This window comes from Perca fluviatilis, chromosome 5, assembly GCF_010015445.1.
Source record: "Perca fluviatilis chromosome 5, GENO_Pfluv_1.0, whole genome shotgun sequence".
NCBI lineage: Eukaryota > Metazoa > Chordata > Actinopteri > Perciformes > Percidae > Perca > Perca fluviatilis.
In genome coordinates this window covers 6,760,892-6,775,008 of record NC_053116.1, presented here as the reverse complement: position 1 = coordinate 6,775,008, position 14,117 = coordinate 6,760,892, and the positions used below count along the sequence as shown (strand labels likewise).

The following is a 14,117-nucleotide window of genomic DNA, read 5'->3' as shown; positions in this document are numbered from 1 at the left end:
TTGCTACAGTTGCTGAAAAAAACCTCAGTATTATCGATTTAAGATGCTTTCAAATGCACGAAAACGATTGTCAAATGCACAAAGCTTTGTATTTAGGTACATTTAAATGAAAATAGTTGTTTTTAGCCTTTCCGTCTAATTTCTTCACTATCACTGCCCACAGTGCAGACAGTACAATCCAAACTTGACACAGTGAAAATAAGGAGACCTGGCCCACACAGAGGTCTAGAGAGACTCTCATCAGATTAAAGTCCATTTTGGAAACCCTTTGGCAGCAATTCCATTGGGAGTTCTTTGAAAATGGCACTTTTGGTTAGATATAGTTTAAATTTCTCCACTTATTTAAAACAACAAAAAATGAGAAGCAAGGGTATTAACTTCTGTTTTTTGGAAGCATTAGGTTTAATCCTGCCTAACGTCTGCCTCCTTTTAGTGCTTTTCCAGTCTTTTATTTCTATTGGTCAGTCCGACTCTGGAAGTTTGGATTTTAGTTTCTACAAGCCTTGAGCCTTGTAATTGTTAATTGACAGATCTGTTCTCTGAGAACATGATTTACTGTTCGGTCTTTGATTTGTAAGTACACTCTAATCTTATTTTTTGTCATTGTTGAATCAACAATCCTGCATGTACATACTGTAGGTCACTCTTTGTCTGCAAATCTGAAACAGGCTACCGGTGCAGTGGTTAAACCTGACGGGAAACCTGACGGGAAACCTGACGGGTCTTTATTTTCAGCCCATAGTTACTCACATTCTCAACTGCAGAGATTTTAGAAAGGACGACTCAAAACTGGTAAACGGAGCTTTGCCAAAACGCTCAAATTGAACTGAAATGACCTAAATCTGTCGCACAAGTTTCAAGCAGCAGTCCTCTCAGAGAGCCGAGCTCAGCAGAGTCTCTGTTTCTAAAATCTCGGCAAACGAGCCAGTGAGGGAAACTTTACATAAGTGTGGCGATAGATATGGCCTTCAGTGATTCCCGTGGTGCCGCTGAGCCAGGCACCAGGCGTCACAGTGTGTTGTCACTTTGGCGTTTGGGGTGAGCGGAGAGCCGACATTGCTCTCTGCGCTGCCGTGCCGTCGAGCCAGGCACTACCGTCACAGTGTGGATGGGCTACGTGTCTGCGCTGTGAGCAGAGAGTGGTGCATCAGTGCCTCTGAGCCAGGCACCCAGAGGACCCGTCCAACCGCTACAGTGTGATGCTGAAAGGTGCTGAGAGTCTGCAGGGAGGAGGAGGGGAGGGGAGGGGGGGGAGGAGATGTCGGTGCTAGGACTGCTGCTGCTGCACCAGCTTCCTGTAATGTGGCATGACTTTGCTCTCGGGGAGGTAGAGCGCCATCTCCAGGGCGACCAGGATGGTGAACTCAAACGATATTAGCTCCCTCCTGCTGATCCTGAAACGCTCCTCCAGCTTCTACAGAGACACAGCACAAACCAAAGCATGACAGGCAGCCATAATCAGCAGAGTTGCCAATTATTGAATTCATTGGCAACTATTTTTGATAAATCGATTAATCGCTTTGAGTCATTTAAGAAAAAAAAAAAGCTTGTTAAATGTGAAAATGTTTCTGGTTTCTCCAAGTGACAGAGGAGTTGTGGACAAAACAAGACGTTTGAGGCTTTGGGAAACACCGATCCACGTTTATCACCATTTTCTGACATTTTATAAATAATAGACAGATTAATTGACAATGAAAATGATCGTTGGTTGCAGCCCTACTTTCTTTTTTATTGGCCTATAAATTGATGGATTTTGTACTGTTGATGCTAGAGTCAAGCAGTGATTCTGAGGTGCGTGCGTGCGTGCGTGCGTGTGTGTCAGAGTGACTTACATCAATGAAGTGTTTGACTTCCTGTTTCTTCAGGTCACTGCTGATCTTAGCAGCCAGTAGGATGCAGGCAGCTGACACCAACTTCCTGTAAAACAACAACAGTGATAGGAGCTCACACGACATGATGATCCCTGATGGACTGGGATCAGGTCCGATTTACGGGTCTGGACCTCAGCAACTATTTACAACCCATATCGTTCAACATTATTAACAGATAAAGTATATCTCCACGTCTACGTTCAGAACAAAAGCACCTTGTTTAGATTAAACTGTCCATCTTCTGACAACTTTCACGTTTTGTTTTGCACTGCATCTACCAAGTTGTGTATGTGCAGCTAACTGATAGCATCTAAAAGCTAGCTAGTTCTGCTTAAACAACATCCAAAGTATGGAGCCAAAGGAGTGCCCTAAAAAAAATATGTAAAAGAATAAGAAAATAAGTACGAATTATTTATTTATCTTTATATAATGTAATGTATTTGTTTCCCTTTATTTATCATTCTTTTCCCTATTGCTTTTGCTTTTTCCTGAAGGGCCAAGCTGGTTGACAGAACTGTATAAATTAATGTAATACCAAACAATAACAGGAATGAGGGAATTAATTCAGTATTTGAAGGCAGCTCAGTGATAACAGTGCTGCGACAGGCTTTGTGTTACAAACACAGACGGAACAATAATCATACAAACGGTAATAGTGACAGACGGACTGTGTTTTTTTTTTTCTATAACCTTCATGGCATTAGCTAAAGATAAACCCAAAAGGGAGCCACTCCTATACCACAAACTGTGGACTCAACCAGCAGCATTCTGGGAAATTCACCGTTTTAATGCTCATTTAACAACCAGAGCTCGTTTCGTTTCATGTTCCCGAAATCTGAAAAATTACCAGTTGTATGTTCAGATATAAGAAATGTTTATAAGAATATGACTAAAAACCAAACCATCATGGAATCACTGTGTTCTACTGTATGGAACCACTGCAGAGAAATGCAGTACATCCGTGCTGCAGCATCGGAAAGACTTCGGAGTCTTTGACCCCTCAGATTGCACTCCAGGGACTAGTTGTGGTAAGATTATTTTTTGTTTTAAGGTTTCAGCCATCACCTAAACTGTCAAAAACTCAGAAAAAAGCATAAAAATGCATTAAAAAAAGCAACAAAACGTTGAAAGAAGCGCCAAAAACATTGAAAAGGAACAAAAAACGTCAGAAAAGCCCAGTTTTGATATATCTGATTAAACTACGCATATGCAGCTTGATGGTGTTTTAAGCCCCCAACGTCGACTTCAAGGTAGCGCTGCGAGACACCTAACCCTAACCATTGCCTAATCCTAGTGCCTTCCAGGCAGCGCTGCCTGGAAGACGACGTTGGGCACTTAAAACACCAAACACCACCTATGCATGCTGCATATCTATTGTGTTGAAGAACAATATGAAGCGTACCTACTGTGCTATCAAGCGTTAGAGACTCTGTGCAGCGGTTGTGTCGTACGAGGACCAGAGGTTAAAGTACCTGTTCTGTTTGTTCAGTCGACCCTGCAGCACCAACTTCTCAAAGTAGACAAACGCCATGGCGATGGTGACGGGCTGCATGCCGCAATCCTCCCCAACTACTCTCATCTCTCTCTTCAGACTGTTAGACAAAGAGAGACACAGAGAAAAACACCGTGCTGAATGTGATACAATTCTTCACAGTAGTTTGAGCAAAGGGCACACGGTCTTACACATCACGTGTATTCTTTTTGTCCTTTGAAAAACATTACCTGCGTATCTTGCTGAGGGTGAGTTTAATGTGGGGATACTTCTCCTTAAACGTTTCGTTCATGTCTTTCTTCAGATCAGACGGCTTGACGTATTCTATTACTGTCGTCTGGAGGATAAACGATAAAAAAAATGGGGGAAGAGGTAGTTAAAGGGAAAGAAAATGGATTAAACAGAAGAATAGAAAAGGAGCGGAGTAAGAGAAGAACTCATGAAGAGGGAAGATGTGTAGTCATGTGGAAGTGAAAGTAAGCAGAGACATTTAAAAGTCAAACTACGGTCCCTGAATGTGAATGAACTTCGTGATGAAGTAAACACTACGGAGTATTTACATTTCTCTACTGCTTCACTCTGAGCACACCCTGCCAACAGCACAGTCACGTCTATAACACTCTAAGAAATAACTAACCTTTAAAAAAAAAAACAGAAAAAAGGTTCTGGCAACTTATTACCCGGACTTTGCCCCGTTATTACAAAACAGCAATTTTGGGTGTACCTACAGTTTAAATACAGAAAATGTTCTGTTAGGCCTGTATGAAATTCTCTCATACATAGCTGCTCAGTTAGTAAAATGTATAAAAATACAAAACTTAAGATATGAAACTTTAAGTCCTTTTAACAAAAACACGATAAAAAAATAAAAGACTGTTGCCAACAACTGAGCGCCCTCTGGTGGACAAACTATGCAACGGCATCACTCATAACATGAAAGGGGTTTCGTCCGTTTTTATTTTTTAAATATTCATTTATCGGCCATTATAAATGCAGATACCGATAGTTTGGAAAATGCCTAATATCTGGCGATAATATCGGCCCGCCGACATATCAGTCGGGCTCTAGTAAAAAGCGTCATAAACGTCATAAAAAGTGTCACAGAGGTTGAAAAGCGCGACAAAAACGTTGAAAAAAACCCCACCCAAAATGTGAAAAAAAGGTGTCAAACGTAGTTGTTGAAGAACAAATTATGCAATTCGAAATGTAAAAAACTGTGAATCACGTTGTATGGACAGTTTCTGTTAAAATATACAGACATACTACTGTTAATACGCCGATATTTTTTTACAGTGTGCATGTTAGGTATCTGTGTAACAGATAATCTAGATAATCTGGTAATATTGGTATTTTATAACATTTTGACACTTTATTGATACTATACAGTTCCTAACCTGAGTTACAGTGAACTCAGGTGAGCTAGCAGTATCGGTTAGCTATAAAATAATCTCTGCAAGCTAGAAATGTTGGACCACGAGCCGCTCGTCCATGAATACATTTCCCCGCACGGTGATATGATTGGCAGACGTACTGTAGTTCGGTAGAAAGAAAATAGTTCCAACATGAAACTGCTCACAAACAAGTACTGTGGATTATCTTAAATAACCGGGTCATGACTTCTAGAAAGAGACATTGCCGTGGAGTTTTTCAAATGTATTTTTTTGGCACTTTGAGCACCACAAGCCGAGTGCAATCTAGCTCCATTATAGAACAAGAGAGGAAGCCATACATCTCTACAGTACAGGCCGGTATCTCCAACACTGGGCAACTCACACCACAACTATCTAGACTGATGAATAGCACCAGAGGTAATAGGGAAAATAAGTATCTTTGATTTTGGGGTGAGCTGTCACTTTAAAGTATAAGTTCACATTTTTAAAGTCTGTTTTAAACAAAAAGCGAGCTGACCTTTAGGTCATAGATTATTTTCAGACTCCTGTATTGTGAACCAGGCTTTAGTTAATGTTAGTTCAGTGTAGAATCATGTACATGACATCTTTAAAGCCCAGGAAAACACTTGTAAGGCCTCTGTGTGTACAAGTGGTAAACACGAGTTTAAGTGCCTATTCAGTGGTGTTGTTTATAGTGTGTAGGGGTTAAGGAAAGGTGATGCTAGAGTAGGTGGTGAGATCACACCGTGTAATGCAATAATGACACGCATGCACGCACGCACACAGTGACGATCAGTGACAAAGCAGCCCGACTCAGCAGTAATCTCCTCTGATGGATTAAACAGTAAAGCTAAAGCGTGTGTGGGTCTCCATAGTTTTTAATTCTCAGTGGAGGAATAGAATTAAGCTGCTGCCTATAGGATCATTATGTTGATGATTTAAGAGCTGTGTGTGTGTGTATATGTGTATGTATATGTGTGTGTATGTATGTATGTATGTATGTATGTATGTATGTGTGTGTGTGTGTGTGTGTGTGTGTGTGTGTGTGTGTGTGTGTGTGTGTGTGTGTGTGTTTTCCCAGTAGTGATTATTCTCTTCTCAGAGGTCTATAATCCTCAATCCCGCTTTCTCTTCTACATCTTCTGTCATCTGTTCTTTGTTTCCTCTCTGTCTGTTTTTTTTTTCATTCTGCTCCTTGAAAATTTAAATCATGGTGTAATTTTGCTCTTAATCAACATTGTAATTTTTGCCACGCAACAATATAATTAGGATGACGCTTATGAAGAGGATTTCTTTTAATGCGAGTGTCTTCTCACCATGTAGGAGGCGAAGATCAGCACCCGCTTGTGTTTCCCACAAGGCCACTGGGGGTCACTGAGGAGGTTAGGATCGTAGTCTGTCACATCGTCCAGACCTGGACCACACACACACACACACACACACACACACACACACACACACACACACACACACACACACACACACACACACACACACACACACACACACACACACACACACACACACACACACACACACACACACACGTCAGAACTATAACACAATATAAGGGTCAGAAATGACCCTGTTTGTAAAAGAATAAAACCTAAAGTGAGTGGGTGAGAAGCAGGGCCACACGGTATCTACAGGTGCAGATGTTTAAGAATTTTTAACAGAGTTTGAAAGAATTAGAATAATTTAAATAAAACTCAGGCTACATTTACATTGCTATGTTTTGGTGTTTCCGAGCCCCTAAACCGGGGACATTTGAAAACACTTCTGACCCGTTTTGGTTTGGAATCTGCGGTTGCGTTGCAGTCTCAACGGCACCGACACTGACGCCAACATTTCGCCGGCTGATTGGCTCATGACGTCTCGTTCTCAGCGACTAAGCTACAAACGTTAGATGCTGAGTATACATGCTGCCCAGTAGACCAGAATGTTGATGATCTATGAGGTTTTGGCCGTGTTAGATTAGTTCTTCTACTGGAGCTATAAAACACTTGTGTGCACGGAGATCGCTTTTGGCTCAAAACTCCGCATAAAAAAAACGTAGCGATGTAAATGTAGCTTCAGAATGTTAAGACATCTCCACCCCAAGTCCGCTAAATTCTGAGGACTTTCATTCTGGATCACTGCTGAAAACTGTAGGAGAATCCGCAGATTTCGTTTGGGTCTGGTGAGGAGTAATAAGTCTCATAAGTCTATTGATTGATTTGATTTGTTTGAATATATCATTGTTCCTTAAGACCGAGGAATCTCTTAAAGGAACACTCAGAAATACCCCTTTTTGCAAGGATTATCTCAGTCATGTGTTTAGCTTAGTTTAGCATTAAGACTGGAAGGAGGGCGAAACTTTAAAGGTGCCATGGCATGAAAATGTGGGGGAGTTGACGACGTCACACAGTTTCACAATTCTGAACAAAACCACATGATTACTGTTTTTTTGTGACTAGTTAGCCAGCTAACATGCAATGTGTGAGACTAAAGAGGCACGTAATGTCACAAGAAGACTAAAAATATAAACCTGCTATCAAGACACACACACACACATACACACACACACACACACACACACACACAGCTGTGTGTGTTAATGAAAGGTTCCGGATTACAGAGAGAGAGAGAGAGGTTTAGAAGCTAATACAGGGCTCTGTCACTGTGTGTGTGTGTGTGTGTGTGTGTGTGTGTGTGTGTGTGTGTGTGTGTGTGTGTGTGTGTGTGTGTGTTCATAGATAGCAGACACATGAGTGCGTACATACATACACATACATGTTTAAATATAAAAGGTCGACACAGCTGCAACAACTGTCTTCTTCCCATCCCTCTCTAATCTCATCCCTCTTTACCTCTTCCTCCTCTCTTCCTCTCACTGCAGCCACATACACACACCCCTCTGTCTTTACTTCCTGTATCACTGTTCTCCCTCTCTTAGTCTAAATGCAGGGACACTATCAACCCTTGATTTGACTTGGTGAAATACTATAATCCAAAGTTTGAGGTTATGGCGATAAGATTCACCAATGCTATGAAAAATGTGTGTGTGTGTAAGTGTGTGTGTGTGTCTGTGTGTGTATTACCCAGGTCCAGTCCCACGGTGCTGTTCAGTCTGCTGGGTGGGCGGCTCCTGCCCGCCATGCTGTGAGCGCTCCTGGACACGGGGATCTGCAGCGTCAGGTCGCTGGTCGACGATGGCTTGTGTCTCACCAGGGCGTTAGTGGGGTACAGGAACTGGGCGTACGACACCGACTGAGACAGAGAGAGACAGAGAGAGTGAGATGAGTTAATAGGATCTGAACACATTAAATTATCCCTGATCATTGAAAACGACTACCTGTGTGTGTCTGAATGTGTGTGTGTCTGAATGTGTGTGTGTGTGTGTGTGTGTGTGTGTGTGTGTGTGTGTGTGTGTGTGTGTCTACCCTGCCGTAGGTGTCCAGTTGGAAGCCCTCCAGCCCCGGCAGCATCTCCAGGGTGGTGGAGATGTTACCAGACGAATGCCTCCTCCTCGGGTGGTTTAATGTAGGGTCACTGGAGAGAGAGGAAGGGAGGGAGGGAGGGAGAGTACTTAAGGTTAAGGTAGTCTATATCAGCGATGTTTCAGCCAGATGTCGGTCACCTTCCTCTTCCTTTGTGTTAGCGTTCTAACCTCCGGTGGATTTCTGAGGACTATGGTTAACTGCTCCTCAGATCTCTGCAGGGTAAATCCAGACAGCTAGCTAGACTATCTGTCCAATCGGAGTTTTCTGTTGCACGACTAAAACAACCTTTGAACGTACACGTGTTCCACCAAAACAAGTTCCTTCCTGAGGCTATTTTGCAGCTTAGAGCAAGATGATTGTGATTGGTTTAAAGAAATACCAATAAACCAGAGCATGTTTTTCTCCCATCCTGGAATGTTGTTTGGACTACCCAGACTTTCCTCCACAAAGCTTAAAGGTGCCCTGCCACACGTATTTCATGACTTTGTGGCAATGTCTGAAGTTCTACCGTGGACTCTGTAACATCTTTAGTGGAAAAAATGCCTTGGTTGCCTTGTTTCAAACCATTCTAGCATGTAATAGAAAGCCTGCAGGAAGACTCAGCTCGATTTCTGCCAGTTCTCATTAATATTCAACAAGCTAAGCTGTTTGAATCCAATTGGCTAACAGCTACCCAATGAGAGCCTGGCTGTCAGAATCCTTTACCCAGCGCAACTGGGCGAGCTCATGAATAGTAATGAGCTCAGGCAACACCACGTCAGACTGACCAGCTTTTGTAATTGGCCTGATTTCTCTCCTTATTTCTTTTCAGTGGCTAGAGCTGACAGAGGAGGTAGCAGTTCATTTACACATTCACAACATAACACAAACACATATGGACCTAACAGATTTAAACGGCTTTGTGTGGCAGGGCACCTTTAAGGTTTTTAATAACTCCATGACGTTTCCTATAGCACCACCTTCAAGACAAAAATTCTCATCTTTGGATGTGGAGAACTCTGCAGCCTCTAGGGGTGGCTACTGGAGCTTTAGATTTCTACTTTAGTTTGAAGAAGACTTATAATTTAACAATATAGTATGTTACAATGTATTTAGCAGTCTCTTTCATATTTTAATGGCCAAAAAAGGAGACGTACGACACGAGCTGCAACCACAACGATCCGAGATGACTACAGACAGAACTATCTTTTATCATCCACCCAACGTCTCCCTGCCTGCCTGTAGCATTTTAAAGGGGACAGAGAGAGACATGTGGTGTTCGTAAAAGGTCAAACGTCACTTCCCACCGCAGCCGCATGTTCTGCTCAACTTTCAGAGTTACAAACCACAGCATCAGCTACCAGATAAAAGTGGAAATGTGATGCCTGAACTCACTTCCTCTGTGGGAGAAAAAACACCAAGAGGAGCAATGTTACTCACGCTGCCTCAGTAAGTGTATGTGTGTGTGTGTGTGTGTGTGTGTGTGTGTGTCACAACAGAGAAAGATCGATACATTTTTATGTGCGTTTATAATAATCTGTATGCACATAACAGATCATCTTTTCCTTTAGTACTGATACCACAGCGTGCATGTGTGTGAACGTGATAGAGAGAACGGGATTAGGAGAAGTTTACAAAACTGTAATAACATCTGTATTTTCAGCTGTGTGATACAGTATCAGAGTATGTGCGGTGTGTGTGTGTGTGTGTGTGTGTGTGTGTGTGTGTGTGTGTGTGTGTGTGTGTGTGTGTGTTAGAGTCAGAGAGAATAGGAAAACATGATAAGTGTATGTTTTGCTACATGTTTATCTTTACATTAGTCTATAAACACAAGTGTTTATCTGTGGGGAAGTTCTTGTGTGATTATGTCAGAGTGTGTGTGTGTGTGTGTGTGTGTGTGTGTGTGTGTGTGTGTGTGTGTGTGTGTGTGTGTGTGTGTGTGTGTGTGTGTGTGTGTGTGTGTGACACGCTAAAAAGCCCTTAGGTCAAGTCAGGAGGCTCTGAGGCACATGGGAAAATCATGTTCTCCTCCATAAGCAACTCCTTTCTCCTTTTTCCATGTCTCTGGGTAGAGGAAATCACATCCTCTACTCGGTTTTCTTTCTGTGGCCAGCCTGCCTTACATGGAGCTAAACGTGTGTGTGTGTGTGTGTGTGTGTGTGTGTGTTGATTACCTAAGGTAGAAGCTTTCTCCGTAGGGCAGAACAGAGAAGGCAGCACACAGAGATCTCTTTGCACAGATCAGCACGATCCTGAAAGACAACCAAACACACAGCATTAGCGGGTTATGGTGCTAAAACATCTGTCCAGGTGACGGTTTCCAGGTGAAAAACAGGGATCTTGGCCACATTAATATTGTCGAGGTGGGCAGCAAAATCACTGGTGAGCAGCCGCCGTCCTTGTCACACAGTTTAGCCGACAAAACACAGAAAGCCCAACTCCAGCGTAGGGCTGTGCAATGAATGAAAAGTGGCGTTAAGTCTCTAACTGACCTAATTTAGTCATACTGATGTAGTCGATGAAGTCTTTACTTCATACAGGCTGCCGCCTACTTATCGAGTACAACCATAGACTGTTAATATGAGTACAACAGACAACCTAACTCTACGGTCCCTTCTGACGTCAAGGCAGTAAATGATCTCTAACTCGGATAGACAATACTGAGAAATTCAGTTCATTTTCAGTATAAATAATTAATAAGAGCTCCTTGTGGACAGGTGCATTTAATAACATATCTTTAATTAAGTCTTACCTAGGGTGAATGTGACCATGAATGATATTGATTTTAGGTGATATTGCCCCACTGGACAAAGATGACAGACTTAATATATACAAGATCATATTAAAATGTTGATTTATAGTTTTATTACATGTGCAATAAACACACTTAATTAACATACAATCTGTTTATCTATCAGTTGCTGACACAGCCTGTTTTTTTTGTATTCTATCCTTGTTCTACTTTGTTGCAGTTACTTAATATATTGGCTCTTTATTTTATTATTTCTGAACTGCATGTATAGCATTCACCCTTTTATTGCCTTCCTCTTGCGAAAAACAAGCAATAAAACGGATTTCATCTTGGTTTAATTTTGTTTCTGTTTCAATCTCAACTGTTGTTTTCGACAGCCGACTCCATCTGTAAAGATCTCAAGGGAACAGGTGTGCGTTTGATAATAATATTGTACTAAAACATGCGAGACATCTGGCATATGTTCAGCAAGTAGAAATAAAACCGGAGGAAGGGCTGAGCTCAGAAACGAAGCTACGAGACCACAACGAAAAATAAAACTACCACATTTTAGAACAGAAAATTGAAGTCAAGTTTCTTTTTTTCCCCCTGAGGGTTCATATCTCTCTTAATCAGGAAATGAAATGCAGTGCCCTACTTTTGGCCTTGTTGAAAACGAAAAAAAAAAAAAAAAAAAAGAAAAAAAACCACAAAAAAAAAAAAAAACATATGGCGTTTTTGGAGAGAGAAAAAAAAAAAAAAAAAAAAAAAAAAAAAAACCCCGCAAACAAAAAACGGCGACACCCCAAAAAACCCCCCCCCCCTTTGTCCTGTTCTTTTTTCCGGGGATTGGTTGAGGGACTATCCAATTCTAATCCAGAGTCATTTGAACTATGCCGGTTGATCGCGCCTCTTTTGCAGTAGAAAATACAGAGCAGACTCCCCAGACTAATGTCTGATCTTAAAAAGATTGAGCTTGCTCTGGTGATAGCCAGACTAAGATATGGCGGCAGATACAGTGAATTTTTGAGCTGGAGTGAAATGTGGATTGTGTACCAATTTTGCACAGATATGACTCTGCAGAGGTACTCCGAGAGCTGCTTTCCTAAACAAACATAGCGCTATTAAAGAATATTTCATATTCTACATATATACAATGTATTACATTGTTAACCAATTCTAGAAATGAACACCGAGAAAATGAATGAATGAAATAAATAACTAAATAAACATGTTCGGTGTCAGTCAATTGCAGTCAAAATAAAGAACAAATAAGCATCACTGCCTGCATTATATGTTGTGTAAAAAGTTTTCATATGGACCTGGACCTTTAGCAGAGACTGCTTGACGACGACGTGTCATACTGTAATGGGGTTTCAATGGGACAGAGTATGTATATACAGTATATGTGTATTTTTTATGACCGCTCCTCTGGAGTACAATAAAGCCCTGCGCAGCAGAGCCAGCACGGCGATGGCCTGGCCTGTCTCTCAGAGGAAAATGTTAACACTCAGTATATTTGGCTCAGGCACCAAAGAGACTGGGAGATGATTCACAGGGTGTCAAAACATAAACACACTCATCTTTAAGTGGATCACGTTTGTGATGAATCATTTTCTCTTATATACACTACACGCAGGCACGCACACACGCACGCACACTCGCACGCACACACACACACTGTGTCTGATCGGGGCCTTTGACTGTCCTTTAAACCGCCGGCAGACTGGGTTGTTTATGTGCTCTAGTAGTCACTTCCCTTATCTCAGTTCCCACCAATCCCGACATCAGACTGAATGATAGAATCTGATCTTTGAAAAGAATCAAAACGTGCAGCTTACTGTAGTTTGTTTACATCACACTGGGATAAAGTTATTAAAAAAAAGAAGATAGCAGTGAATCTAGGGCTGCACGATGAGAGGACAATGTGCGATATGCAGCAATGTTGTCGCATATTGCGATAACGATATTAGTTGCGATAAATAAAGTTACAGTTCCGGTTACGGGGAGCCTGGATAGCACACCTGGTAGAGCGTGCGCCCCATGTACAAAGGCTCAGTCCTTGTCGCAGTGGCCGCAGGTTCGACTCCGACCTGCGGCCCTTTGCTGCATGTCATTCCCCCTCTCTCTCTCTCTCCCCTTTCACATCTTCAGCTGTCCTATATAATAAAGGCCTAAAATGCCCCAAAAAATAATCATCTTTAAAGAAGATTTAAGAGTTACATTTTAAAGTGCAGTTTTCTACTGATATTTTCATTCAACTAACAACAAAAAATAATAAGATAAAAATGATTAAAAAAAGCCCTAAATTAATCCCAACGCTGCGTTCTTTTTTTTCCAGGCAGGACATGAATCAAATCGAGACATTTTTTCATGAGGAGTGGAGGATTCGTTACACTTCAATCCAAGAATAAATGGAGACAACCTCGTTTTGTGGCTGTAATTGACCCGAGTAGCGCTGGGGTTTAAAGTTTAGTTCTCACCCAAGCTGAATATGTACTAATCAGTAGGACAATTCTCCTGCGAATACAAATTTGGACACGTCTCTAGAACTGTGTGTACTGCGAAAAACTGACTGTCCTCTTCTTCCCCCGGTGCTCCTCCTCTATCCATCCCATGAGACAAGTTATGGGTTGGGATTTAATGCTGTCACGCACACGCACGCACACACAGACACACACACAGACACACACACACACACACACACACAGACACACACAGACACACACAGACACACACAGACACACACAGACACACACACAGCTTTTTCCCCATGCATGGGAAAGTGAAGAGCAGGAAGCGGCCAGGGACTCCAGTGGAAACGGCAGAGGCATCACAACAGGCCCGCTGGAAATGTGACTCCGCTGGGGATTCTGTCCCCTCGACACATCCATTTATTACCACATATTTCATGACACTGGGGGGCTCATTACTCATGATCACCTTAAAGAAAAACACCAGACTAACCCTGCTGGGACCTTGACCCATGGCCCAGGGGTTGTAGCTACACAACTGATCACACACAAAGAAAACCAAGGGCAAACAAGTCAAACATCCTAAGACGTTTGAGAAATATTCTGATATCTTTTTTGTTTTAAAATAAACTCTACACTGATGCAGAAAACACGTAAGGGTGAGACAATCCAGCAATGTCCACTAGAGTAACTGTGA

At 42.0% G+C, this 14,117-nt stretch overlaps 1 protein-coding gene across 1 annotated transcript in view; it reads right to left on the bottom strand.

The window, feature by feature from the left end:
- Positions 1–906: 906 nt before the first annotated feature.
- Positions 907–14,117, bottom strand: part of cables2b (Cdk5 and Abl enzyme substrate 2b) — a 44,401-nt gene continuing 31,190 nt past the window's right edge. The window contains exons 3-10 of the mRNA XM_039800794.1: positions 10,390–10,467; positions 8,177–8,285; positions 7,835–8,003; positions 6,071–6,168; positions 3,594–3,700; positions 3,344–3,463; positions 1,833–1,917; positions 907–1,414 (exon numbers count right to left, since the gene is read on the bottom strand). Of these exons, the coding sequence (XP_039656728.1) occupies positions 1,268–1,414; positions 1,833–1,917; positions 3,344–3,463; positions 3,594–3,700; positions 6,071–6,168; positions 7,835–8,003; positions 8,177–8,285; positions 10,390–10,467 (913 nt within the window). The 3' untranslated portion in view covers positions 907–1,267. The remainder of the gene's footprint in view (positions 1,415–1,832; positions 1,918–3,343; positions 3,464–3,593; positions 3,701–6,070; positions 6,169–7,834; positions 8,004–8,176; positions 8,286–10,389; positions 10,468–14,117) is intronic.